This window comes from Leucoraja erinacea, chromosome 3 (genome assembly GCF_028641065.1).
Source record: "Leucoraja erinacea ecotype New England chromosome 3, Leri_hhj_1, whole genome shotgun sequence".
NCBI classification, from domain to species: domain Eukaryota; kingdom Metazoa; phylum Chordata; class Chondrichthyes; order Rajiformes; family Rajidae; genus Leucoraja; species Leucoraja erinaceus.
In genome coordinates, this window is record NC_073379.1 from 78930766 (window position 1) to 78957571 (window position 26806).

General features: G+C 40.2%; 1 protein-coding gene across 4 annotated transcripts in view; it reads right to left on the reverse strand.

Annotated features, from left to right (window-relative positions):
• Positions 1–26806, reverse strand: part of vps13a (vacuolar protein sorting 13 homolog A) — a 329586-nt gene that overhangs the window by 178688 nt on the left and 124092 nt on the right. For all 4 annotated transcript variants that reach the window (XM_055633035.1, XM_055633034.1, XM_055633037.1 and 1 more), the window contains exons 26-33: positions 18699–18855; positions 15928–16007; positions 14268–14327; positions 7445–7607; positions 2245–2361; positions 2060–2163; positions 1667–1834; positions 1200–1495 (exon numbers count right to left, since the gene is read on the reverse strand). In XM_055633035.1, coding sequence (XP_055489010.1) covers positions 1200–1495; positions 1667–1834; positions 2060–2163; positions 2245–2361; positions 7445–7607; positions 14268–14327; positions 15928–16007; positions 18699–18855 — 1145 coding nt within the window. The remainder of the gene's footprint in view (positions 1–1199; positions 1496–1666; positions 1835–2059; positions 2164–2244; positions 2362–7444; positions 7608–14267; positions 14328–15927; positions 16008–18698; positions 18856–26806) is intronic.

The window sequence follows — 26806 nt, forward strand, 5'->3', positions numbered from 1 at the left end:
TTTTCAGTTATAAGAACAATCTGTGAAATTCTTCAATCTGCTTAAACATGTTGAAGTGACTGATTTGACTGAGGTTCTGATATGCAATTATATTTCAAGATTTAAAGTGCAATTGAGTAGACGCTAAAATGACAAACTTCCATAAAGGCATTTCTGTTACAATGTTGCCAGTGTAGAGTGGTGATGAGTGAGAAAATGTAAGCAAGAGAGTTGACTGAGTGAGAATGTACTGACTAAAACGTAAAAATAATAGTCTGTAGAATTAATTAAAACAAGTTAAACTGAGTATTGATCCTAAACAAAAAAAAGAGAGCATACTATGACACTTCACATACCCAGTAATGTACAGAGCATAGAAAGGGCACATGCAAATGCAAGTATAAAGCTTCACTTTTAAGTGTCCTTCCTCAAGCTGAGAAATTACAATTCCAGCACCATCCCTGTGAAGTGGTCTCGTACATGTTTATATCATATGCACTGATGAATGGATTCAAAATCTGCATGTGATTGCATGCACATGAAATATCTGATTGTTTTCATCCAAATAGGTTTTTAAAAACATTGCACAATGCAAAAAAAAAAGTTGCAGCCATTTTTCTTTAAGAAACAAGCAACATCTGCAATTTGGGATGCAAAGCATCCTATTTAAAGGGATAGATAACTTTCCCACTTTATTGTCAGCAAATTTAGTGATCATACCTCCAATCCTTTCCTGCCAGTGTACTAACATCTATTTAATTTAATCTATACAGTTAAAAATTACCAATTTACTTTAATTCACATTACGTTTTGCAAGTCACATAGGTCAGTAAACTATTTTAAATATTTTGTTACCTGTGAATAATTTTATATCTATGTAAACACAAGTGCAATTTATTTTCCATATGAGCCTTGAAATGTCATGTGAACTGATTTTTTGGGATATTTAAATATATTTCAAGTATGCCGGTTCCCAGCCAATACTCAACAGTATCCAATGGTCATCTCAAAATAGATTTAACATTAATTTAAGTATTTTCTTCCATGCATTAAATCAATTCTGGACTCTCTCTACTTAAGACAAATACAAATCAAAGATTGCTTACTTGATACAAAATGGAGGTTTTGGAATAAAAGGAGAAATGATGATACGGGAATATGATAGGGAGGTAGTTAACATTATTTTTTATATTGCTTATGAATATTCTATGTTTCTGTACCTGTACAATTTCAGCTCACGTAGCGAGATTTTCATGGAATCAATGATCGGTGGTACATTATTATAATCTTTTTGTTTAATCATTGAGAAATTGTTCTGTACGATGACAACACCAAAATCTGCGACAACAACGTTTTCAGAAGAAGGAGATTGAGGAACAACAACCACAGGTGCATTGATTTGTATATCCAGTGACATTCTGGCGCTCCGTTCTGCAAGATCCTTCACTCCAGAAGCTGCTTGGACAGTTGCCTCAGTTACAGCTTCTCTGGCAGTTTGGAAAGTATTTATGAAAGTCTTTTCAAATGAAAATAACATTGTCAATAACAGAAACAACATTCAATGTATATAAAAAGTACACAAATTCAAATGATGTGCACTTGCAATGAAAACAAGTCTTGGTTTAAAGACACAAATGTATTATATAAGATTTCAATAAAACTTTTGGTAAACACTGAACTTCCTTACCAATAATGAGGACACAAATCTTTTCACAAAGATGACTTGAATACAGCCAACAGTCAATCGAATAGAACTATCAACAACATTCAGATCGGTATACGCAGCACCTTCTGTAGCATTCACATATGTAGTCATGTTAAAGCTGAAGACCTCTTTTCCAGTCAGGGATATAGCCTTAAAATAAAAGTTGATTTAATGAACGTAAAAGTTTACTTTTAACTTCCACTGTTAAACAGAGAACGTGCCAAAATAGTCAAAGAATATATATCTGAACATTCGATTTCTTAAAAAAGAAAACAGATTCGAATTTTCAATCGAAGAAACAAAACATTTTAACATTACTTCCAGATATCCCAGCATAGTGAATAGGTCTATTTTAACAATAGTATATCATGGTACCTTCTTGTACATTGCATTTTCTTCAGCATCCACAACTACAATATTCTTCAGTTTTGCTGTCACTTCAGTTGTTGCCTTCCTCAAAATGACCACAGCATCAAGACCTACCCAAATGTATTTGACATTTTATAAGGTGCAGTACACATTATAAATAATTTAGCTTGAAAAATATTAAAACTACTTGCCTTCAATGCTTATTTCTGAAATTCTTTCGCTTTTATCGCTGATAAAAATGTTCAGACTTGCCAATTCTGCATAACTATGAATGTTGATCAGGTCATCATGCTTAGATTTTTTAGAAGCTGAAGGAAGCAGAAGAACATAACCTGATGACGGTCAAGTAGAAATTACTCAACTGTCCACATCAACCAACAGGTCCCATCTACACTGGTCCAACTGCCTGCGTTTGATACACATCCCTCTAAATCTGTCCTATCCATGATTGACGCTCCAACTGCGGCCTGCGGATTTCAACATCGAGGAGCTCGAGGTCTCGGGTAGAGACTGACGTCGGGAAACTCCAAAGTCGCAGAAGGTTCGGCTAGCTCCGACCCGGGGTCCGATCGCCCGGTGCAAAGAGCTGAGATCCCCCACGATGAGGGAGCTTTATCACCCCGATGCGGAGGGCCCGGCCGCCGGCTACGGGAGCCAAGATCGTTCCATCAACAGAAGGCTCGAGGCCCCCGACTGTGGGAAGTGATTGAACTTTTTTTTTTGCCTACCATCACAGTGAGGAATGTGGAGGAGTCACTGTGGTGGATGTTCATGTTAAAATGTATTTGGTGTATCTTATTGCTTTTTATTGGTATGACTGTGTGGCAAATCAAATATCTCATATGTTACAAAACATACATGGCTCATAAAGTAGGATTATGATTATTATGATTATGACCTGTCCAAATGTTTCTTAAACATTACGATAGTACCTACCACAACAACCTCCTCCAACAGCTCATTCCATACACCCACCATCCTTTGTGTGAAAAAGTTACCCCTCAGGTTCCGATTAAAGCTTTCCGCCCTCACCTTAAAGCTACGTCCTCTGGTTCTTGATTCTCCTACTATGGGCAAGAGGCACTGCGTCTACCCGATCTATTCCTCATGATTTTATACACCTTTGTAAGATCACCCCTCATCCTCCAGCACTCTAAGGAATAGAATCCTAGCCTGCTCAACCTGTCCGTATAGCTCAGGCCCTCGAGTCCTGGCAACATGCTCGTTAATCTTCTCTGCACCCTTTCCAGCTTGACTACATCTTTCCTATAACATGGTGCCCTGCCCTGAACACAATACTCTAAATGCGGCCTCACCAACATCTTATACAACTGCAATATGACCTCCCAACTTTTATAATTAATATGATGAAAGGCAATGTGTCAAAAGACTTTCTGACCACCCAATCTAACTGTGACGCCACTTTTTTTATTGAACTATGTACTTACACTCCTAGATCTCTCTGCTCTGCAACACTCCCCAAAGCAGAGCGCTCTGCTCAAAGAGCATCCTACTGTTCCCTGTATAGGTCCTACCCATATTAGTCATCCTAAAATACAACACCTCACATTTCTCAGCCCACCTCCCCAAACAATCAAGATCCTGCTATTTTTGACAACCATCATTACTATCTACAGTACCACCCACTTTTGTATGATCTGCAAACTTGCTAATCATATATTTTCACATCAAAATCATTGATATAGATGACAAACAGCAATGGGCCCAGCACTGAACCCAGAGGCACACGAGTCACAGGCCTCCAGTCCGAGAAGCAACCTTCCACCTTCACCCTCTGCTTCCTTACATGAAGCCAATTTTCTATCCATTCAGTTATCTCTCCTTGGATCCCATGGGTTCTAACCTTCCAGAGCCACCAACCATGCGGAAACTTGTTGACTCTTGTCTTAAAGATATATTCAACATGAAAATGTGGCTTCTTCCTACATAACATCTAGGAAACATAACCAAAGCACTCAGGAAAGATAAAAATAATGCCTTTCTCAAATATATTTTCTGTGGTCAGGGGAAGCAATTAGTGAGTGAATTGCAGACTCATTAGAATTATTAAAAATTATCCAAACTATAATGGAATTCGAAGCTTCGTCAAACTTTCTTAATGCTGTTTTCAAATTATAGCAAGGAGTACCTTGAGCTGACAATTCATTTACGTCTGGTAATTGATAAATAGAATAAAGTTTACAATTATCAACATTTCAGTACACTCAAATTAATTATGAATACTCTCATTGACTTGGTTCTCGCCTCAAGGTCGCAGACTAACCTTGGACCATCCCATCTCCAACCTTCCCTTTGCTCCCATAGCATTGGACAAGCATTGATTAGCTAATTTATTAAAACATGATCTCAAGCTTCCTGCTTGAAGCTATTTAACCAGATTTCTGCATCTGGTACAAGCACACAAATGCAGTGCAATGACACAGTTAACTGCCATCGCCTTCATTTGACCTCTTTTAGTAACTCAATGGGACTGCTTTTACTTGCTTCAACCACAGCCATGAAAAGCAAAGATCTTATAGCGGAGCAAGATAGGCTACTCCTGCTAAATGCAATGGGCTGACGTGTAGTACGCTACGAAGGGGATCCTGGGCATTTTTCCCCGCCCATTTTAGTAACCGGAGCCTACCTGGCCCGACCCGACTCGCAGTGTAATCAATGAACAGTTTGTGTGTGTGATAAAGGGTTAGATTCATCATTCTGTCAGTTTATACTTCTTGTCAAGAATAAAATTTGACTCTGGTAATTGTCTTTTTTAATATATTTTAAATCATTTCTTTTTAAATGGCTCACAAGCAATGTTTGAGTTGATTTTGTAGTAACCGGAACCGACCCGACTCGCAGGGTAATTGGCATTGCGGGGGAAGATTTTGTGCGTGATATAGGGTTAGATTCATAATTCTGTTAGTTCATAATTCTGTTAATTCTTGTTAAAGAATAAAATGTTTATAAACGCACATACATGAATGTGATATAAATGTATATAATCATATAACACACAAAATAATATTTCTTCTGATCCAATGATGAACCTTATTTCAGACTAGACAAGGGACATTAAATAAGAAACATTGTGAACCTCCCCGCAACTTCACACACACTAGGCCTTATCCCTGGGCCGCGCACCCCCTCTCCCGCCGCCCCGGACTGCGCACTCCTTCTCCCCGGGCCGTACACTCCCTCTCCCCGGGCCACGCACTCCCTCTCCCCGGGCCGCGCACTCCCTCTCCCCGGGCCGCGCACTCCCTCTCCCCGGGCCGCGCACTCCCTCTCCCCGGGCCGCGCACTCCCTCTCCCCGGGCCGCGCACTCCCTCCCCGGGCCGCGCACTCCCTCTCCCCGGGCCGCGCACTCCCTCTCCCCGGGCCGCACACTCCCTCTCCCCGGGCCGCACACTCCCTCTCCCCGGGCCGTGTGCTCCCTCTCCCCGCTGCGGAAACAAAGATCCGATCTTTGACCAGAAGCAAGATGGCGGAGCAAGATGGCGGGGCGGGGCTGGTTGCTAAAATGGGTCATATAATCGCCCATGAGCGTACTACACGTTTGCGTGAGAGTAACCCATCTTGCTCCACTATAAGATCTTTGATTAAAAGCACCAAATCCCATCCCAGCATCCTCCAGGTTCTTGAGCATAGTTGTCCTCCTGATTTTTCTTCAAGACCCCCACATTGCCTCAAGTTGAAATAAATGGTGTATAATTAGGCTGATTATTTTACCCCATATCCTCTATTGTGAAGACCATCTCCATATCACTGACAGCATCAATACATTTACTGTTGAAATGTTTTTAACGTTCTCACTTCCAAATTTGACCATTTTAATGTTGCGGTGGCTCTTCTCTCATCCTGTCCGCTCAAAATATTACCTATCCAAAAACTGCAGCTTTCCTACAATGCGCCTTCTCCTGCTCATACATTCATTTTCAACCTCCGACCTCTCTTATTCTTGTTGACCAGCACTGCATTCTGCCTTCATATACTTTGAGGTGAGAGATGGACAAATTTAAAAGGGACCAAAGGGGGAACTTTTTCATACAGAGGGCAATGTGTACATAGAATGAGCTGCCAGACAGGTATAGTTATTACATTTAAAAGACATTTGGAAAGATGCGTGGATAGGAAAGGTTTGGAGGGATATGGGCCAAGCATAGGCAAACGGGACTGGCTTGGTTAGGCAACTTGGTTGGTTTGGACAAGTTGGGCCAAAGGCTCAACACATTTCTGCATTGTACATCTTTATGACTTAGATTTAATTTTCAACGGCACAGTGGCACAGCGGTAGAGTTGCTGCCTTACAGCATGGGAGACCCAGGTTCAATCCTGACTACGGGTACTGTTTGTAGTGAGTTTGTACGTTCTCCCTATGGCTGAGTGTGTTTTCTCCAGTTTTCTCCTGCATTCCCAAGATGTGCAGGTTTGCAGGTAAATTGTACCTAGTGTGTAGGATAGAACTAGTGTACAGGTGATTACTGGTCGATGTGGACTCGGTGGGCCGAGGAACATGTTTCCACGCTTTATCTCTAAACTAAACTGATTTAGTGTAAAAACCTCGATGCCTCTTAACATTTTCACGTCTCAGTCTGACCATGGAACCACACCTCATCCCATTCTTTCAGCTCTGGATCCATATTCTCAGATAACATCTCATGCACTATGGGAATTCTTTTTCATCGTGACAATCTTTTCTGATGGTCTTGACGTTTACTTCTGCTCTAATGCCTGTATTCCTATACTAATAATTTTATTTTTAATATCTACATTAGACCACACCCAACTTTCACTTTCAGCACCATTTATCTTTTGCCCTAAGTTATAAAGTTGCATTTTTAAATGTTTTAGGTCATGTGATTGGAACAGAATTAGGCCATTATGCCCATCGAGTCTACTCTGCCATTCAATCATGGCTGATCTATCTCTCTCCCTCCTAATGAAGAATAGTTAGCCTCAATTAACTTATTCAAACCAATGCCCATCGAGTCTACTCTGCCATTCAATCATGGCTGATCTATCTCTCTCCCTCCTAATGAAGAATAGTTAGCCTCAATTAACTTATTCAAACCAATTATTGCAGCTCCAATATTTTATTCAACAAATAAACTAATCTTATGCTTAATCGTTTCTGATCTCAAACTGACAACACAAATATATATATATATATATATAATCAGCAGAGAAGTGAACTGACTTGTAAACCCAATCCTAATTGAACCTGATGTCATCCAATATTTTGAAATGCACAGTAAAATTGTAAACGACTGACATCCTTGTTAATACAGCCTAGGTGGAAACAAACAAAAAAAAAAAGGAATTTAAAAGCAAACAATTTAAAAATGAGCAGCACCTTTCTTCAAAAAGTAAAAACAAAGTTTTCTCACATGACTTTTTCTTTGTGACGACCTCTTTCCTCTGCTCAATGGCAGGAACAGGCTTATCTGAACTGGCCTTGCTTTCTGAATGTGGTATTAGGCTCTCCAGGAATTTAATGGTATTCAGCAGACTTTCTGTGTGTAGATGGACATCCAGAGAAGAAATATTTGCCTAAAATAAAAGATAATTGGACAATTCTGAGATAAAATTCTCTAAATCCAACCCACCATAGAGATGGAAAAAAGTGATAACAATAAAACACGATCCATCCATGAACCAACAAACGTGCGCAATGTTAATTAAAAAAAAAAAATTTGTTCATACATAACTGATCTTGCCTTTTAACAATGAATCTGTACAACTATTATATTTTTTACAGGTCCATAGTTAGTATTATGTACCACCAATTATTAGAGGGGAAAAAACACAAAAAAAAACCCATGAAATCCGATTATACATAGTGTAGCAATGTTACAAAATTTTGAGATTAAAAAAATTAAGTCTTTAATTTATCCCATCAGATAAAGCATAAAAATAAGTTTAATTTGACACCTAATTCACTTTTATATCTTCAGTATTAAAAATGTTATGACCATTTTCATACTCGGAAATTGGCATCTTGTTCCCTATTGCTTTTTCATTGACTTAACACAAAAGCTGTGATCGAGAACATTTAAAGGCCGATAACTTTCTTAGAATTTAAGAGAACTGAAAGAAATTTTCAGTTATTATAGAAGCATTCTGAAACAAATATGAAACAATCTTACTTAGATGACTTGAAATTAAAGCATATAATTAGTTAGTTACCTAATTGTAGCTAATTACAAAATGCAATTACTAGACCTAAACATCTATCCATTTCTTAAGAATAGATTAACATTTTTAAATAGCCTAAGTGTCCAAATAACATTCACACAATAGTTCAGAATATAACATAATTTTAAAATCTTATTGTCATGGGTTTATAGGCCAAATGGAAGGAATTTAATGTTTAATACCTGTAAATTAATGGCCATTTAAATCAGCTTGCGAGTGGGTTTTACTGGAACGGGACCATTTAGAACCTTCAGATGCGGTGAATTTATACCCCCATATCTGCAGCAAATACACTGCCGCTTCTTCAGGGGGAAAAATCACTGTTTCGCAACGTAAAATGTGAATTAAATACATCTTAAGCAACACTTTTATACATAAAAATAAACTACTTTCTTTTACCTGGTCCTGCATAAAATCCGTCCCAGTTGTCGGCATTGACGGCTTCAGAAGTTGCTTTTAAAATCATTCCAGCGATTTACTTGTCAGGTGAATTTTTTTTTAAAACACACAGAACGGCCGTAGGAACGATTCTTTAGCAAAAACTTGCACTCCAACAAATATAATTCAGGACCAGGTCGGGAAAAAACCCCGTTTTAACCCCGCCCCACCCCCTCAAACGCGCCAAAATCGTGCACACGGCCAGTGGCAGAATTACAGCGCCGCTGAAGGTAAGTTTTGTAACATACCTACATAGTGTTATACGTATGTGGAAACAATTAAAACCCACTTTCTCGCTTTTTCTCCCTATTGCAAATAACATTGTAAATGAGGTCACAGTTTAAGGATAAAGGGGAAATCTTTTAGGACCGAGATGAGGAAAACTTGTTTCACACAGAGAGTGGTGAATTTCTGGAATTCTCTGCCGCAGAAGGTAATTGAGGCCAGTTCATTGGCTATATTTAAGAGGGAGTTAGATATGGCCCTTGTGGCTAAAGGGATCATGGGGTATGGAGAGAAGGCAGGAACAGGATACTGAGTTGGATGGTCAGCCATGATCATATTGAATGGCGGTGCAGGCTCGAAGGGCCGAATGGCCTACTCCTGCACCTATTTTCTATGTTTCTATGTTTCTAACCCTTCTTTCAAACCATCTGTTTTAGATAGAGGATTTGCCCAATGGAAAACCCATGGAATTAAAATGGTGGGAGACCTTTATCAAAAAGGCATTTTTCTCTCATTTCAGGAATTGCAGCAGAAATACGAGTTACATGCTAATAATTTATTTAGATATTTGCAATTTAGACACTATGTAAAACTACACACGCAAGACTATAAATTTAGGGGTCCAGAAACCCTAGATGAAGGTTTGAATAGACATCCCAATACAAATAAATTAATATCTTATATCTATAATACCCTCTTATATACTGAGGTTCCGTCTTCAGAATCATACAGGCGAGCATGGGAAGACGAGGAGTTAACTCAACCCATAATAAAAGACACATGGGATGAAAGCTTACAATATATAAACCACTGTTCGTTAAATGCTAGACACTCCTTGATACAATTTAAAATACTATATAGATTACATTACTTGAAGACAAAATTAAATGGGATTTTTCCAAATATTTCCCATCTTTGTGTTAGATGTCAATTTCAAGAAACCAACACTCATACCTTTGTAACTTACATAAAAATTCAAAAATTTTGGGTGGATATTTTAGAAATTATTTCTGAAGTTATCAAAAACCAACTGGACCCAGATCCAAAATTAATAATATTAGGATTCTCAGAACATAGTACAAACTTTACGATAAGTCAGAGACATTTTCTTGATTACAGCCTAATAACTGCGAAAAAATTAATACAAATTTTGGAAAAAACCAGCAGCCCCCACAATTAAAATGGGGATTATGGAAATGACTGAGACCTTACATTTGGAAAAAATAAGATTTGGCTTAATTGACAAACCAGAATTATTTGTTAGAATATGGTCTCCATTTATTGAATTTTTGAAAAAGTGAATTGGTTTAACACAAGATCAGTGTTGAAGCCTGAGTTTGGGATTGGATGAATAGTTACACTTAACATCTCCTGGATCTATCTCCACAATTTTGTTATTTGTATTTCTTTTTTTGTCTTCTTTTTCTCTTTATTAGATTATAGTTTCACATCTTTTTCTCTCTTTATCTTTATTCTTAAAAAAAAATTCAAAAAAATGAAGCTATGTAAGAACTGTAATTAAATTGTCGCTTACTATTATTTGTGTACATACTTCTAATAATATTTAAAAAAAAAGAAAAATATAATGTATATTATTAATAGACAATAAACAATAGGTGCAGGTGCAGGTGTAGGACATTCGGCCCTTCGAGCCAGCACCGCCATTTAATGTGATCATGGCTGATCATCCCCAATCAGTAACCTGGTCCGGCCATCTCCCTCTATCCCCTCACTCCGCTATTTTTAAGAGCCCTATCTAGCTCTCTCTTGAAAGCATCCAGAGAACCTGCCTCCACCGCCTTCTGAGGCAGAGAATTCCACAGACTCATAACTCTCTGTGAGAAAAAGTGTTTCCTCGTCTCCGTTCTAAATGGCTTACTCCTTATTCTTAAACTGTGGCCCCTGGTTCTGGACTCCCCCAACATCGGGAACATGTTTCCTGCCTCTAGCGTGTCCAAACGCTTAACAATCTTATAGGTTTCAATGAGATATCCTCTCATCCTTCTAAACTCCAGTGTCCAAGCCCAGCCGCTCCATTCTCTCAGCATATGACACACGCCATCTCGGGAATTAACCTTGTAAACCTATGCTGCACTCCCTCAATAGCAAGAATGTCCTTCCTCAAATTAGGGGACTATAGCTGCACACAATGCTCCAAGTAGAGATTATCAGTAAAGTTACTTAAATTTCCAACTATGCACAGGGAAAATACTGTTCTATATAGCTGCATCATAAAGTATGATAAAGAAAAGTTCATCCGAGTTGACCATTCTTTTGTATAGGAAGAAACTGCAAATGCTGGTTTAAACCAAAGATAGACAGAAAATGCTGGAGTAACTCAGCAGGACAGGCAGCATCTCCAGAGAGAAGGAATGGGTGATGTTTCGGGTCTCGACCCGAAACATCACCCATTTCATCTCTACAGTTGCTGCCTGTCCCGCTGAATTACTCCAGCGTTTTGTGTCAATCTTGACTAATCTTTTAATGGTTCATTATTATCACGTGTACCAACATACAATCAAATATTTTTTTGTACAGATCACTAAGATTATTTCCTTACATAAGATTGTTGCCAGGACTAGAGTCTGAGCTATAGGTAGAGGTTGAGCAGGCTGGGACTATTTCTTGGAGCGCAGGAACATGAGGGTTGATCTTATAGAGGTGTACATGATCATGAAAGGAATAGATCAGGTAGATGCACAGAGCCTCTTGCCCAGAGCAGGTAAATCAAGTCCAGAGGACATAGTTAAAGGTGATAGGGAAAATATTTAATCAAAATCTGAGGGTTGACTTTTTCACACAAAGGGTGGTGGATGTATGGAACAAGCTGCCAGAAGAGGTAGTTGAGGCAGGGACTATCCAACATTTAAGAAGCAGTTAGACAGGTACATTTATAGGGCAGGTTTGGAGGAATATGGACCAAATGCTGGCAGGTGGGACTAGTGTAGCTGGGACACGGTGTATGGGCAAGTTTGGCCGAAGGGCCTGTTTCCACACTGTATCAATCTATGACAGAAGTTCAATCCTCAGTTAAGTACAGAATACAAAGCAACAGTCCACTGAGTCTATATGCAAGAGTTACCAGGTTTTGACGCAATTTTCAAAGTCCTAGCTGCAGCAGGCCATAAAAGCACATTGCATCCAGCGAATCGTCGTCCCTCTCCTCGCCTGGCTATCTTCAACCATTGTGCCCTGGGGGCAATTCCCGCAGCCGACCTTAAGGGCACGGAACACAGGACCCCGAGTCTCCACCCTCCTCTCTGGTTTCCAGTTTTTGGGGCAAGCATGGCCTGGCTCTTTCTCCTGGACCTAGTGCCACATTCAGCGTGCTGGGACCTTCTGCAGCACACAGTGCCTGGACCTTTTACAGACGCAGAGATCAAATGCAGGCTTCAGGTGAAGCTCTTTAATAACAAGGTTAAGGAGATGAAATATGACCCATGTTCAAAACAGAGTCATTTCATGCCCTCTCCCTTTTGCATGTTGACTGCCAAGTCACGTCACTAGTCCAATGTCCCAAGAAGAGAATCTCAAAAATGTTTTCAGAGAGCCATTCTTAGTTATGACATCTTTAATCTTTGATTAAATATGACACAATAAAATTTTGCAGAGCTTCCAATATCATGTAACATCAACATTACCTTGTGGCTCTAATTTAGACCTTTATGTATTTTATATTGCGGGCCAAAAGCAAAACATTTTTGTTCAGATACTGGTTTTATTCCACTCTCCTACAGGTTGCTCAACTGTTAAGTCCTTCAAAATGATTGGGCATATGTCCACCTAGGTTTTCAGGGAAACGAAGCAGACAGTCATGAGATTTCTCCCTGTGGATAGGGGTGGTCTGAGCTGTCATTCGGGCAAATAACTGCTCAAAACATACATGTACTCCACAAATGACGAACTTTCAAGTCCTGAATTTTCTCTATGGTGTCATTGTTTCTCTTGGGTATGCCTTTCATTTGTTGCAAAAAATATTTTGCCATTCTCTGCCCTCTGGAAGACAATGTACCACAATATCCTTAATGCATGTGTCCAAAGGCCTAGCCGTTTCCATATTTACCTGGAATGCACCCCTTCTATAAATTGAAGGATGGCTACAGTTTCTTTGACTACCTGGAGGAACATTACCAGCCAACTTTTGTAATCACTGCATATAGACTTCAAGGATCATTAATCGCATGCTTTTCATTTAGGTTAACAGAACATAACTCTTCTTGAGTGGAATGTTGGTTGCCGGGAGGAGAGAGAGAGAGAGAGAAAGCTGGAGAAGGTAGTGGTCGGGCAAAGCCTGACAAATGATTGGTCGATACAGGTGAGTGGGGGTGACTGGCAGATGGATGCAGTGAGTGACAAAGTTAGAGGTGAAAATTTGCCAAAAAAAGGCTCTTTATATGCAATCCAAACTTTAAGATCCTTCAGATACAAGAATGTCATCTCTTCTCCCACTGCAGATTTTCCACGGAACCCCCCCCACCAAATGAATAACAACAGATCAACAATTGATTCAGGATCCAATTTAGAGCGTGCAGGGGGAATGGAGGGGATGAAATTCTCTGCAATTTTACAGCATTTTTCACAGGCACCATAAACATCCCTTAATTCATCTTTTTTTTAAGATTGGAATTAGTAACTGATTACTCACAGCATGCCAAACACCTCTGCCAACAAATGTGAATATCATTAAAAACAAATATGCCAAACTCATGATCAAACTGAACAGAAATCAAAACCACCTCTGTCAAAAAAGTGCCAGTCTATTTTGGAGTCTGAGATCTGGGCTTGTAACATGAATGAGCACAATATTTACCAAGGGAGACAAAGGATATGGTGGCAAATTGTTTTCCTTCCAAAGTGTTTTGTGACAGTTCCAATTCTCAATATTGCTTTTCTTTCTGTTCAAAAATCCTTGCTGCATTTAAGTAGCTAAAGTTTTTTTTTTAAACCTAGAACAAAAGCTGCTATTTTCAGATATCAAAGACACCCAAGCAAAAATAAGTTGTAGCACAAGCAGTGTTGTCCATCTCTTTCGTTTAGCTGTCTCAAAATTAACTAAAATCATACAGCTCCAGAAATATTTGAACCAAGCAGGATTCAAGTATTTCAGAATAAAAAATTGAAACAGATAGTCAAAATAAATGTAACATCCCCCTCCGATTACTCAAAAGAACATAAAACACAAGAATAATATTTATTGAGCCCCTGATACCAATATAAATGGCAGGTCATCTCTTCTCCACAGTATTTAATCTTTAATTGGTAAGTCAAAACAATGTTCTGCAAAGCATCCATTTTTTGCAACTATTAGTGATTACTGAAAACCAGTGGTTTGTTGCTCTGTGGAACCTTTACCTTGATGAGTTGCTCTGTATTGTTGTAGGTGGTTAAAAACTCTGGTCCATTTCTGTCGGCCTGAAAAATAAGCGATTCATTTTTATTTTTATTCATGTCATTTAAAATACCACGATGCAACTTCAAAACATTAATTTGATAAATGAATGCCAAGCTAGATGACGTGTTTCAGTAGAAGAGCATTTTGTGAATAGTGATTACAACTCCTTTATAAGATAGTTATGAATAAGGATTAATTTGAACTTTGGGGGAAAATGTACTACATTGGGATAAGGCAGATTACAACCTTATTAGGCAGGAGAAAGGGAGAGTAAATTGGGTGCAGCTAGGTGAGAAGAAAATATTCTGGAGTAACATAGCAGGTCGGGCATCATCTCTGGAGAACATCGATGGGTAACATTTTGGGTCAGGACCTTTCTTCAGACATGTGGGAGCCATGTAAAGACCAGCTGATCAACGTTCAGGACCAGCATGTTCCAATGAGGAGAGGAGACAACAATGGCAAGGTAAGGGATTCTTGAATGACAAAAGAGGTTGCAAATTTGATTGGAAAAGGGCAAATGTAAGGTTTTGGACGATGAAATCAGTCAGGGCGATTGAAGAATATAAATAAAACAGGCAGAACCATAGCATGGAACTGGGAGGGTCAAAGGGGTCCATAAAAGGTCCTCGGTAAAAGATTAACACCAAGAAAACAAGGAGAGAAAAAGTAGGATAAAGTAGGCAATTTATGCTTGGAATCACAGGATGTAGGCAAATATGTAGTAGTTTGCATCTGCATTCACCAACTAGAAGCACATGGAGGATAATGAGATCACGGCAGGGTGTACTAATATGCCTGGGCAGTTAGATCAAGGTTGGAGTGGTGTTGGGTCTCACAAAGAAGATTATGACAGATAAATCCGAGGGCCTGATGAGATCTATCCCAGGCTGTGAGAGGCAAGAGAGATTTCTAAGGTGTTGATGAAAATCTTTGGATCCACTCGAGATGCAGGCAAGGACTGGAGAGCAGCCAGTGCTGTTCCTTAGTTTAAGAGGTGTATTCGAGATAATCAAGGAAATTACAGGACAGTGAACCTCACATCATTGGCATGGAAGTTGTTGGAAGGGGATTCTTCAAGATGGGATTTACTCACGGTTGGAATAATTAGGGACAGAATGGGATATGAAGAAGACTTGCACATTTTTATTAAATTAGAGAAAAAACGGAAAAATGTCGGGTAATTTTTAGTCCAATCAAAGCACGTTTAACATTGAGTTGTCTGCCAGTTGGCCAATCACGCGCTTCAGTTCAAATTGCAACAAAGAATTTTTCCACTGAAAAAAATGTGGATGTTTTTTTAAACTCAGATGGTTGGATAATTAATTAAAAAAATAAAATTAAAAAAAAACAGCTGAAGGAATTCAGGAGGCCAGGCAGCATCTGTGGGAGAAAATGGACACACAATGTTTTGGGTCCCAACCCAAAACGTTGCCAGTCCAGCAATTTGTTTTTTCAGATTCTTCCATCAACACTCTTTTGTCTTTTAGTTACATTATTAGTTGGGAATTGATGCGAGAAGTCCTCATTAACATAATTGGAATAGCGCAACTTTCAAACAATAATTGATGTAATCATGCATCACCAAAAAAAGAAATTTGTTCCAGTGTTATTCAATACCTTAATATATTCTACGGTAAGGAGATCATCTGCATTGTTGTCCAACGTGGTGACAATATAAATGGGGTTATTTTCAGGATCTAAAATGTTAAAAGGTGATAATGAGTCACCGTACGTTTTCTGCAAATTTATTAGATTTCTCCAATAATTACAAATGTGCTTTCCAGATTACATTCATTTCTTCACAATTATGTTCTTAAAAACATATTTTCTACATTTTAATGCCTGCAAATCTGCCTTAACCCAAAACAATTTAAACCCAGAACATGTTCACACCCTTGATGCTCAAGTTCATCCATACCTTTATTCAGGCTTTTGTAAATTACAACCCATGCTCTCAGTTACATTAAAACCTGCTAAATCTATAGTCATCAAACCCCCTCTTTCCCAATAGCCCAGCAATTGGATTGTAATTCTAGTACAATTTTTTTCAATAATCTCTCAGCATTTAGTATAACTTGCTCGCACTTTATTTCAGCAGGTCCTGAGGTGACAAATGAGCTCACTGCAGGAATTCAGGGAGGTGATGACACATGGGATAGATGTGTCAGTAAATTGAGATGGATCAGTAAAGTGCACCCATTCCACCATTTACACTAGACCATGTGTTCCTAATACATGCTCCCAGGCAGTCCCTTCTGCCACCATTGCCCCGGCTGCTCCTGCTGCCGCCACCCCACAGGCCCTCTACCACCACACTGCCATGCCTGCCACTGCCACCACCACAACTCCACGCCATGGCCAAGACTGCTGTCGCAACTTGGCCACCCCCCAGCTACTCCTAGGCACACCTTACCTGCATTCCAGCTGTGACCAATGACACACCCAATCTTTGCCTCTCTCCCAACCACCAGCAGGCCAGGGCCATCAACTCACCTGTCTCCATGGCCCAGTTCCAGACCCAAAGTCTGTAGAAGGGTATCAATCCAAAGCGTCACCTATCCATGTTCCCCAAAGACGCAGCCTGACTTGCTGAGTTACTTCAGTACTTTGTGCTACCTTTAGTATAAACTAATATCTGCAGTTCTTGTCTACATTAATAATCTCTTACTCAGTTATAGTGGACATCAGCAATAATGGACACCATTCTTCCCTCTCCACCCTTCCATTTATTTTTAAATGGAAAAAACCAAGTCAGCAAAAAAAGTTCCTTTTAACAACTGCACAATCATCATTTCACAATTAATATGATCATGTCATGTGATAAGAGCAGAATTAACCAATAGGCCCATCAAGTCTACTCCGCCATTCAATCATGGCTGATCTATCCCTCCCTCCCAACCCCACTCCCCTGCCTTCTCCCCATAACTTCTGACACCTGTATTAATCAAGAATCTAGCTATCTTGGCCTTAAATATGTCCATTGATTCAGCCTCCACAGCGCTCTGTGGCAAAGAATTCCAGATTCACCATCCTCTGACTAAAGAAATTCCTCCTCATCTCCTTCCTAAAATAACGTCCTTTAATTGTGAGGCTACAACCTAAAGCAAAGCATTGCGTTTGTTTTCTTTACTACCAATTCGACTTGCAGATTAACTTTTTGGGAGTCCTGCAACAGCATCCCAAGTACCTTTGCACCTCCGATTTCTGGATTCTCTCCCTATTTAGAAAATAATAATAATCCTACCAAACTGCATGACTCTAAACTTTGCTACACTATATTCCATCTGCCACGCTCCCAACCTATCCAAGTCCTTCTGCAGAGTCCCTGCTTTCTGTACACTATCTGCCCCTCCATCTATTTTCGTATTATCCGCAACTTGGCTACAAAGCCTTCAGTCCCCTGATCCAAATCATTAATATACAACGTCAAGAGCAGTGGCCCCAGCACTGAGCCCCGTGGAACTCCGCTAGTCACTGGCAGCCAATCAGAAAAGTCTCTTTTATTGCCACTTTTTGCTTTCAACCACCCAGCCAACCTGATATCCAAGCTAGTATCTGCCCTTTGATACTATGGGCTTGCATCTTCCTAGCAGCCTCCCGTGTGGCATCTTATCAAAGGCTTTCTGAAAATCTAGGTAACTGACTCTCCTTTGTCTGTCTTGCTATTTACTTCGTCAAAGAATTCCAGCAAATTTGTCAGGCAAGACCTCCCCTTCACAAAGCCATGCTGACTTTGGCCTATGTTATCGTGAATCTCAAAGTACTCCGTAACCTCATCCTTAATAATGGAATCTGACCAACCATCAACCGTCAGACTAACCGGCCTATAGTTCCCATATTTCTGCTTTGCTTTGCTCCCTTCTTGTGCAGCAGGGTAATATTGGCAATTTCCCAATCATCTGGAACCACTCCTGACTCTAGTGATTGTTTAAATATCACTGTCAATGTCTCCACAATCTCTAAAGCCACCTCTTTCAGAACCCTAGGGTGCAGTCCATTTTTTTCAGGTGACATCCACCTTTAGCCCTTTCAGCTTCCCATGCATCTTCTGCCTAGAAATAGTCACTCCACTAACTTACACCCCCAGACCCTCTTGAATTTCAGGCACGTTGCTGGTGTCTTCCACTGTGAAGACTGATGCAAAATAGTTATTTAACTCTTCTGCCATTTCTTTATTCCCCATTATCATTTCTCCTGCATTATTTTCCAGCAGTCCAAAGTCCACTCTTGTCTCTTTCTTACTCTTTATATAACTGGAGAAATTCTTGCTATCCTTTATTATATTATTAGTTAGCTTACCTTCGTATTTCACCTTTTCTCCCCGTATTGTCTTTTTAGTTACTAAAAGTAGCTGGAACACTTTTAAGTTTAGAAGACTTTCTCCTTACCTCTGTATTCTGGACATTTTAAGCTGATTTCTTTTAGATATGCATGTAAAGTCATATCGTGTGTTCTCAATTTCAACTCTGTGCCAAGTCCTAATATTTCCAACTCCAAAACAAGATTTTCAGTACCATCTACATGACGAAACATGCCAAGTAACATCTAGAATAAATTGAAGCAAATTGAAATAAAACATCAGATTAGTTTTTATTTATTCGAAAATCATGTCAACAATGTTAATCTATATGTCTTTCAATCTTCAGACAATAAAAATCAAAGGCAAAATTAGAAGAAGTGGATGTCCGCTCTCTTAAGGAAAATAGTATGTTTGACTAAAAAGTATTTCTCATCATCGGGTTTAATTTGACAAAGTTTTAAAGAGTTCACTGATATGCAACTCTGGAACAGTAATTAAACAAAAAGCACCAATTAAAAAAAAATTGAAACAGGTTCAATATCTCCAAGTTTGCGGATGACACAAAGCAGGGTGGCAAGTGTGAGCTGCGAGGAAGTTGTTATGAGGCTGCAAGGTGACTTGGATAGGTTGGGTGAGTGGGGAGATACAGTATAATGTGGATAAATGTGAGGTTATCCACTTTGGTGGCAAGAACAAGAAGGCAGATTATTGTCTGAATAGTGTCAGATTAGGAAAAGGTGCAAAAAGACCTGGGTGTCCTTGTACATCAGTCACTGAATGTAAGTATGCAGGTACAGCAGGCAGCGAAAAAAAAAAAAACATATGGCATGTTGGCCTTCATAACGAGAGAATTTGAGTACAGATGTAAGGAGGACCTGCTGCAGTTGTACAGGGCCATGATGAGAACACACCTGGAGTATTGTGTGCAGTTTGGGTCTCCTAGTTTGAGGAAGGACATTCTTGCTATTCAGGGAATGCAGTATAGGTTCACCAGGTTAATTCCCAGGATGGCGGGACTGACATATGATGAAAGAATGGCTCATACTGCATTTACTGGAATTTAGGATGAGGGGATCTTATAGAAACACATACAATTCTCAAAGGATTGGACAGGCTAGATGCAGGAAAAAATTCCCAATGTTATGGGAATCCAGAACCAGGGGTCACAGTTTAAGAATAAGGGGCAATCAATTTGGAACTGAGAATGTTATTTCTGGCCAAATTGGAGCTGCCAGGACATTAAAATTAAGTAAAGACTTCTGTGCTGTTAGGCCATTTTGGTTGTTAAGTGTGCCTTTTGCAGAACTGGGACAAGCTGCTGAATGGTGCCAGTTAGTCTGGATCCTAGATAAGAGCTGCAGAGAAAGAATGGGACATCTGCAGGTTTCTTACAATAAGGTGTAAATTGCATGGAACTGATTGGGTCACTGCAAACCAGACATACATTGTAAATAATGTTGCAAAGCTTTACTTTGCTAGATGTTGATTGGGTTAAGTACTGAGCCTTGTCTAGGTTTCTTGAATATCTAGGCACATGTTGCTTAATTCATCTTTGTTAACTTCCATCTAGAAACTTCATCAGATACATTGTATTAGTTACTGTATTATTTGGTTAGGGAACTGTCTATCGTGTACTGTGTTAATCAATATTTGTTATTGGACTGTAAAGAGACCACCCCCATTTGTTTTTTCCGCTCAAGGTTCAGGGAACTATAAAAGGTAGCTCCCATGAGGTCTGATGTCGATCTTCTGGAAGAACGCTTGGGACTGCGTGACCTTTTGGAGTGTCTCTGCTTGCATGAGGCTAGAAGATCTTGGCCAAGCAGATACCAGGATCGAACCCGCGGTGGTTAAGTATTGTATAGGGGAATTTGTGTTGTGTTATCCAAAATAAAGTTTAGATGCGCGTGCTTGATTCAGTATTTTATTGACTGAAACTAGACTGGTGGGAGCTTAGAACGTGCTATTGACATTGGGGACTCGTCTGGGATCTCAACGGACACGCAACCACGAGTTTGCGATTAAGGATATTGAGCTGTCTCGATCGCGAGTGCAGAAATCGGCGCCACTGTCCGATTTTCGCATTGTTTTTCGGCACTTCGCTAGTCGGAGCAGATCGATCATTCGCGGGCTTGGGAAAGGGTCCCAACGAGATCGTAGAACAGAGTCTAGCAAGCACGGAGGGGGGGGGGGTGGGGGGTGATAGCACTCATTTGGGTTAGGGGCCCATAAAACCAGGTGGGGTTAGAGACCCTGCTGGGGCTGAGTTAGAGGCCCTTTCCTGGGTTAGGGGCCCAAAACTTTGTCTTAGTTGGCAGACTGCAGCAGCTGGCGAAAACCATAAATTCAGACTTGGGTTAAAATCTCTACCCGGAGTTGGTATCCAATTGGCAGGATATTGAAAACAAGTCTGGTTTACGTGCTAAGTGATGAAGCATTTGACCAGTCGTTGCTGGGAGCGCTGATTGGAAAGGTGCGTTCCGAAACTCGGCATCGACTGCCAGCGCGAAGAGGCTAGGCGCTGACACCTGGTGAGATGGAAATCCTTATGAGCAGGTAAAACCTAGGTTGCTTAGAGGTTGCTTACCCTGTTTGAAGATATCCAAATCCCTCCCTGGAGTGACGGAGATTTCATTCGGCAAGTAAATTGAATTCGAGAGCCCGCGTATGTTGAGTGGTATGCACCAAAACTAATTGATCCGAGAGCGAACTTAAATTTGAAGAATCAAAGATTCCAAATACAGAATTTCACTTTGAAGCTCTGCCCGTACGGTAGAATTAGAATTCTGCGTATATAGAACTTCGGCGTTTGTGCGTGTTTGAGACCGATTCCAAATAGTGGCTGATCAACAGTTAATGGTAACCCTCTGATCAATTGTTGATTAGTACCTGATAGCGAAGAGTAACTGAGAGACGGGAACCTGGTTTACTTGGTCAAAAGTACCTGAATGTGAGACGTACCCCTAATACTGAGAACTTAGAGTGGAGGGTTAGAGGTCCCCCAATAGAAGTCCAGTCTTAGCAGGAGGAAAGTAAGATTTAGGAGGAACAGTAATAATTTAAGAAGTCTACTGAGGAGACAAAGGCTACTGGGGAGACTTTAAACTGGAATGGTTGGGAGGAGGGACTCAAATAGAGAAAGCTAGTAGACAGAGTGTGAGGCAGGAGGCAGAGATGGGAAGCACTCGGACCCAAAATCTAGGGGAGAAAGAAGAAAAATAAAATAAACAGAGAATAAGAGGCGGTGGGTTTCTTAAATGTGCATATTTTAATGCTAGGAGCATTGTAAGAAAGGTGGATGAGCTTAGAGCCTGGATTGACACCTGGAAGTATGAGGTTGTGGCGATCAGTGAAACATGGTTACAGGAGGGCTGTGATTGGAAACTACATATTCCAGGATTTTGTTGCTTCAGGTGTGATAGGATTGTAGGGGCAAGAGGTGGAGGTGTTGCATTGCTTGTCAGGGAAGATATCACAGCAGTGCTTTGGCAGGATAGATTGGAGGGCTCGTCTAGGGAGGCTATTTGGGTGGAACTGAGAAGTGGGAAAGGTGTAGCAACACTTATAGGGGTTATTATAGACTGCCAAATGGGGAGCGTGAATTGGAAGAGCAAATATGTAAGGAGATCGCAGATATTAGTAGTAAGCACAAGGTAGTGATGGTGGGAGATTTCAACTTTCCACACATAGACATTCTATAAATGGGCAGGATGGTTTGGAGTTTGTAAAATGTGTGCAGGATAGTTTTTTGCAGCAATACATATACAGGTACCTACTAGAGAAGGGGCAGTGCTGGAACTCCTGTTAGGAAATGAGACGGGTCAGGTGGCAGAGGTATGCGTTGGGGAGCACTTCGGGTCCAGTGATCACAATACCATTAGTTTCAATATAATTATGGAGAGGGTCAGAACTGGACCTAGGGTTGAGATTTTCGATTGGAGAAAGGCTAACTTTGATGAGATGCGAAAGGATTTAAAAGGAGTTAATTGGGACATTTTGTTTTATGGGAAGGATGTAGAAGAGAAATGGAGGACATTTAAAGGGGACATTTTAAGAGTACAGAATCTTTATGTCCCTGTTCGGTTGAAAGGAAATAGTAAAAAGGAAAGAGCCATGGTTTTCAAATGAAATTGGACACTTGGTTCAGAAAAAGAGAGAGATCTACAATAATTATAGGCAGCATGGAGTGAATGAGGTGCTTGAGGAGTATAAAGAATGTAAAAAGAATCCTAAGAAAGAAATTAGAAAAGTTAAAAGAAGATATGAGGTTGCTTTGGCAGGTGAAAGTAAATCCAAAGGGGTTGTACAGCTATATTAATAGCAAAAGGATAACGAGGGATAAAATTGGTCCATTAGAGAGTCAGAGTGGACAGCTATCTGCAGTGCCAATAGATGGGGGAGATATTGAACAATTTCTTTTCTTCGGTATTCACCAAGGAGAAGGATATTGAATTATGTGAGGTAAGCAAAACAAGTAGAGTAGATATGGATACTATGAGATTCAAAGAAAAAGAAGTACTGACACTTTTGAAAAATATAAAAGTGGATAAGTCTCCAGGTCCTGACAGGATATTCCCTAGGACATTGAGGGAAGTTAGTGTAGAAATAGCAGGGGCTATGACAGAAATATTTCAAATGTCATTAGAAACGGGAATAGTGCCCGAGGATTGGCGTACTGCGCATGTTATTCCATTATTTAAAAAGGGTTCTAAGAGTAAACCTAGCAATTATAGACCTGGTAGTTTGCCTTCAGTGGTGGACAAATTAATGGAAAAGATACTTAGAGATAATATATATAAGCATCTGGATAAACAGGGTCTGATTAGGAACAGTCAACATGGATTTGTGCCTGGAAGGTCATGTTTGACTAATCTTCTTGAATTTTTTGAAGAGGTTATTAGGGAAATTGATGAGGGTAAAGCAGTGGATGTTGTCTATATGGACTTTGACAAGGTTCCTCATGGAAGGTTGGTTAAGAAGGTTCAATTGTTGGGTATAAATGCAGGAGTAGCAAGATGGATTCAACAGTGGCTGAATGGGAGACGCCAGAGAGTAATGGTGGATGGTTGTTTGTCAGGTTAGAGGCCGGTGACTAGTGGGGTTCCTCAGGGATCTGTGTTGGACCCACTGTTGTTTGTCATGTACATCAATGATCTCGATGAAGGTGTGGTAAACTGGATTATTAAGTATGCAGATGATACTAAGATAGGGGGTGTTGTGGATAATGAAGTAGATTTCCAAAGTCTACAGGGAGATTTAGGCCATTTGGAAGAATGGGCTGAAAGATGGCAGGTGGAGTTTAATGCTGATAAGTGTGAGGTGCTACATCTTGGCAGGACAAATCAAAATAGGACGTACATGGTAAATGGTACCGAATTGAGGAATGCAGTGGAACAGAGGGATCTAGGAATAACTGCATAGTTCCCTGAAGGTGGAATCTCATGTAGATAGGGTGGTAAGGAAAGCTTTTGGTTTGCTAGCCTTTATAAATCAGAGCATTGTGTATAGAAGTTGGGATGTAATGTTAAAATTGTACAAGGCATTGGTGAGGCCAATTCTGGAGTATGGTGTACAATTTTGGTCGGCAAATTATAGGAAAGATGTAAACAAAATAGAGAGAGTACAGAGGAGATTTACTAGAATGTTGCCTGGGTTTCAGCAACTAAGATACAGATAAAGGTTGAACAAGTTAGGTCTTTATTCTTTGGAGCGCAGAAGGTTAAGGGGGGACTTGATAGAGGTCTTTAAAATGATGAGAGGGATAGACAGAGTTGACGTAGATAAGGTTTTTCCATTGAGAGTAGGGAAGATTTAAACAAGAGGACATGATTTGAGAAGTTTAGGGGTAACATGAGGGGGAATTTCTTTACTCAGAGAGTGGCAGCTGTGTGGAATGAGATTCCACTGGAAGTGGTGGATTTTATCATTTAAAAATAAATTGGATAGGTATATGGACAGGAAACGAATGGAGGGTTATGGTCTGAGTGCAGGTAGATGGGACTAGGTGAGAGTAAGTGTTCGGCAAGGACTAGAAGGGCCGAGGTGGCCTGTTTCATTGCTGTCATTGTTATATGGTTAAGATAATGTGAGTTTTTTGGAGATATTAGTGACTATGAGATTGGTGTAAATAAGGTGAGAATAAGGGGTGTATATGTCTTGTTTGGGGAACAATATTTCACCTTCATATGTAATAATATTAGCCCGGAGGGGTCTTTCACTAAAGCCATAGATAAGCTAAAAACCTAAGGAGTGAGGTTAAAAGGAACGTAGAGTTAAGACATCAATTGTGTGGGTGGATGGAGAGGATGTTGGGGGGTTTGGGGAAAATGGCTGATTCAAATTGCTCTGACCATTGGGGTCGTACTACTTGCAGTGGCAATAATGTTGTGCTGTGTTTTCCCCTGTATTAAGTCCCTCCTGGTGAAAGATACTGTGAAACAACTGTCAATGATAATGGGTGCAGACAAATCCGGCCCTAAAGGAAAGTGGACCTCGGTGATAGAATACTACTACGATGAAGAAGAACTGTTTGGAAAATGTTAATTGAAGCCTGTAAGGGAAGCTGGATCTTATTTCCTGCCCCACGTAATGGGGGTGGGTTTTTGGCCCAGTTTCTCAAGGAGCCAGAGAAAGAACACTACACAGCATGACGTAAAATTAATTAAACGAGCCTGCATTTTAGGGCTATATGAGTGATTTGACCTGGAGGATGTGTGTGTAGTTTTCTTTGTCTTTTGAGACTTTTTAGTCTCAGAGGAGGAAGTTATATAGAAGTTATATAGAAGAAACATGTTACTTCTTACTTTTACCAATATGTTTAAAACATTATTTTTATGTGATCAGGCATCAAGGCACAAAAACAAGTTGCTTCTTAGTTTTATTTTGCTTTAGCTAGAACATCATAGTAGGCTCAGAGATTAAAGTTAAAGGGCAAGGACAGTGAGAGATTAAAGTTACAGAAGCATGCATGCCAAGTAGCCGAAGATAAGGCTGAAACTGTAATAAAAAGCTTTTTGAATTTATGAATCGTAGAACAATTACAGAGCGACCAGGCCGTGTTGCCTCTGAATGTTCCAAGCCAAATTTGTGTGCAAATAAAGGCTTTTCGGCTTCTTGAAGAATTCTCCGTGTCTGTGTCATCTTATTCAAACTTTGAATCTTAAAACCACGGCAAAATCAGAGAGATTAAGAAAATTGTCGGGGAAATTAAATGAAGTTTTGGGGAACAAACTTTGGCCGATTGGTGGGCTAAAGTCTGTAGTAGGAATAACCTACAGAGACAATTACTAGGTGATATGGGAACAGTGAAGAATGGAACGAGCATATTGAAATATGGAAAATTTTCTTTACAGAAAGAAAAGTAACTAAAGAAGTTGTTCTGCTTTCTGCTTTAAGAATGGCAGCGTTCAAAAGTTAGGGATAAGAATGGAAGAGAGAGCTGGTCCTTCTCTAGGTATTTTGGAACAGGGAGAGATAGTGGAAGCCAGCAGCAGGAGCAGGAGAGAGCATCATCTTTTTAAGGAGAAACTAGACCAAGTGCAGACCCGTTGGGCGTGCTACACCAAGAAACAGTTCTGCACAAAGAAACATTTTCCAAGAACAGAATCCAATAAATAATATAAGACAATGGCTATTGAGCACTGACCAAGCACTCGAGATAAAATGCATGTTTACTATTGTTCTTCATTTTAAGCGCCGGAATTATAGGATAAAACTAGACCAAGTGCAGACCCGTTTGGTCTGCTCCCCCAATGGTGTGATCCCCCAACCCAATATTCCACCATGCACCCGTCTCCTCCAATGGAACTGAAGCCGTTCCCAAAAGTAAGATTCCAGCACTGCCCTGCCTCCCTCAGCAGTGGATTTAAAAAAAAAATCCAATGGCACCTCCCCTGCCTGCTGCAGCAGTGAAAAGTTCAGAGTGTTCCTGTCTTGCAACTTTGTTTCGAAGTGTGTTGGAAGCTGACATGTAAATGGAGAAGCCAGTTAATTTTGAAATACTTGGGTGTGGAGGGGGGGGGGGGGGGAGAAGGATTTGATTAAAAACGTGCACTTCAACATGACGAAATGTAATGAGGAGCGGATACTTAGAAAGAAAAGCGAAATCTCTACCGAAATGGAAAAGATCTCGGAGATTGAGCGTCTGGATTGGGCGTGGCAATGAATCAAAGGAAGAAATGCAGCCGGCAGCCGTAC